At 38.1% G+C, this 2,927-nt stretch overlaps 1 protein-coding gene across 1 annotated transcript; it reads left to right on the top strand.

The window, feature by feature from the left end:
• The first annotated feature begins 292 nt into the window (after positions 1–292).
• Positions 293–2,927, top strand: LOC127249433 (uncharacterized). The gene is made up of 6 exons (XM_051272193.1): positions 293–653; positions 775–1,170; positions 1,432–1,622; positions 1,784–1,930; positions 2,305–2,532; positions 2,624–2,927. Exons 1-6 carry the CDS (start codon positions 384–386, stop codon positions 2,865–2,867), a joined length of 1,476 nt encoding a protein of 491 aa, XP_051128150.1. The 5' UTR covers positions 293–383; the 3' UTR covers positions 2,868–2,927.

Genomic DNA, 2,927 nt, shown 5'->3' with positions numbered 1-2,927 from the left:
TTGAGTTTATCTATTAAAAATGGATAGCAAACAGGTTTTCTTTTGTGGTTCCTATAAATATAAATTAATAATTCAATATTTTTAGTTATTAATAAATATCTAATAAATATACAAAATAAATAATATATAATGAAAATTCATTATGAAATAAAATCAAACCCCAATAATGTCTTTCTGAAATTGTTGCATATTTTACGAAAAAATTAAAATAAATATTGATCTATTCAAAAAATAATTAAGCAGCAAAACAAGAGTCGGGTTTCTATGGTATAAAGCGTTAAATTGCAGAATGACGAAGCGAAAGTCGCAGTGAATTTACAGTGCACAAGATACGACGTCGTGTAGATACAAATCTCCGAATTCAGAACCGGCAGCAGGAAGCCATGGCGGATTCGGAAGGAATTCTGTTGAGCTCCCTGTCCAAGTCGGGAGTTCCGATTCCCGACGGCGTCGCCTCCGTCGAAGACCTCACTCCGGCATCTCTATTCTCCATCTGCTCGCACGCACTTCGACTAATTGATGCCTCCCGCTATGCTTCATTGTATCCCGCATCATTGCCGGAGGATTCCATGCCTGATCAGATCAAACTCTGCTCTGAACTTGCTAACGCTTTCAACAGCTTAGGATTCAAACCGGACCTCAGCTTTCACAAGGTTCGCTAATTTCCAGCTTATGTTCGAGCACGCAACGTTGTAGTTCTAGGCTTCTGATTCACTTGATTTCCCGTTTCTCCTATAATTTGTAATGATGCAGTCATTTGTGTTGGTTAGGCAGTTCCTATATCCATCCAAAGAGGACTTGTATAAAATGGTGAGGTTCCTGGTCGGAAAGGTGTCTGAATACTCTGGATCTATAACAGCTGATTTAGGAACTGAGAACAAGGGAAGGTGCACCTCAAAGGAGAGATTTGGTAATGAGGGAGAAGCTGTGCGAAACGAAGAGATTCTGACAAAATTTAACGATCATGAATTGAAGACCCGGGCAATTGAATCCTCTTATAGGAAAACTCAGGATGATTTAGATCAGAAGGCTGCTGAATGCAATGCAGTTTTACCAGAAGAATCTGCAGTGACAGCGGATGATCTTGCCCTGAACAAATGTAGTCTGATGGAACCTTCAATTGAAGGGGTTGAAAACCTGGGGATGAATATTTCGCAAGCAGATTCTCAGGTAAAAATTCTGTTTATGGATACATATTTTGGCACTTGAATTTTGTTTCAATTGAAATAGAATAGAATTAAACCCTCATGAAAGAAAACTTGGTAGAGAACTATGATACTGTCCAATCTAATGGTAGCTTAACATTATAATCGAAAATTGAGAAGAGTAGATGTTCAGTTCAATCTAGATCCTTCAGAAATGCAATTTAGAAGCTTATTTTATTGTTGTTGTATTTATGTTTGAAAGAAACACTTGATGATGATTGCATAGAACCCTGAAGTGCTTGAGAAGACAATTGCAGCAAAAATTTCAGAATTGCCGAATCTTGATGAGCTGGAGTTATTAAAAGCTGCAGTAGAAATGGTATTTGATACACAGCATACTGTTGAATACCAAATCGAGCAGCTCAACGAGCAATTGCAAGCCAAAAGACAAAAACTGAAGGATTTGGAATCTGAATGGTACAGACTTGAGATGCCTTCACAAATGCTAATTTTTATCTGAGTTAGATCCTTTTTATCATTAAACTTTCCAAACTAAGGAATCGATATTTTGATGATTTGATCTAAACAGTATAGTTAGTGTTTCTCATAAAGAGGATGACTCCAAGCAATTACTGCAGGTATGAAACAGAAAAACCTCTGCGAGAGAAAAGGAGAGATCTTGAGCAATCGCTTTCACAACTTAATCCGGAGTTGAGTGGAAAGCTTGCCAGAACAAGAGAAATGGAATCGGAAACAGAATATCTCAAAGATGAAATCAAAAGAAGGTATTCCTTTTATTCTTTATTTTCTTGCTTATTGTTCTTCCCCTAACTGGCAACTATACATGGATAGCCCTTCTGCTGTACCTTGTTTTCCAAATGTTTTGGAATCATTAATCCAATTAGCTTACTTTATTGGAGACTTAACAAATCCAGTTGAAATGTAATGTGTGATAAACCTATGATCATTCGTTGGTATTGCTAACTTAACTGATTCCATTCAATTGCTTAAGCACCCATGTCTGCATTCTTCACATGCTGAATTTTCTGTTGAGTTGAATCGATATGGACATTTAGGTGATCATCAATGTCTTTTGGTTACTTGCTTCAAACTGTATTTTATTTTGTCATTTGAAATGGAGTCTTTAATGTCATGCCAGGGAGGAGGAGCTCTCTAAGCTCTCTATGGATCTTGAGAAACAGCCGAAGCAGCAGGCGTCAAGAAGATCTTACATTGAGCGAATCAACGAAATCACAAAGAATAGCAGGAAACAAGACAATGACATACAGCAGATTCTGAAAGATACAAGGGAGCTCCAATTGGAAAGTAATACAATCCAAGAGCGCCTTAATCGAACATATGCAATAGTTAACGAGACAATTTTCAGGTACGATACCATTATACAATAGATTTCAACTGCACAACATTAGTTCTAAAGTCCTTTTTCCCTATCCACTTGCTGCCATGTATAAACACAGGGAAGCCAAGAAAGATCCCGTTGCCCGGCAAGCTTACAGGCTCCTCACAGACATCCATGAGAGCTTCGAAAATATCGCAGAAAAGATTCTTTCTGCTGACAGAAGCCGAAGGGAGGCTGCTGAATACGAGGCGAAACTCTCTGTCATTACTGCCAGAAGCTTCAATGTTGACAAACTGCAAGCTGATCTCGACGCCATCAGAAAAGAAAACGACCTCCTGGAGCAGCGCTTGCATAACTTGTGATTCCGTAAGTCGCTTATTATTTCAAATTATCTTATGAAACTCACATTGCTTTAGAATTCA

This window comes from Andrographis paniculata, unplaced genomic scaffold (genome assembly GCF_009805555.1).
Source record: "Andrographis paniculata isolate CXL003 unplaced genomic scaffold, ASM980555v1 Contig36END, whole genome shotgun sequence".
Taxonomy (NCBI): Eukaryota; Viridiplantae; Streptophyta; class Magnoliopsida; order Lamiales; family Acanthaceae; genus Andrographis; species Andrographis paniculata.
This window is presented reverse-complemented; position numbering and strand designations above follow the sequence as displayed.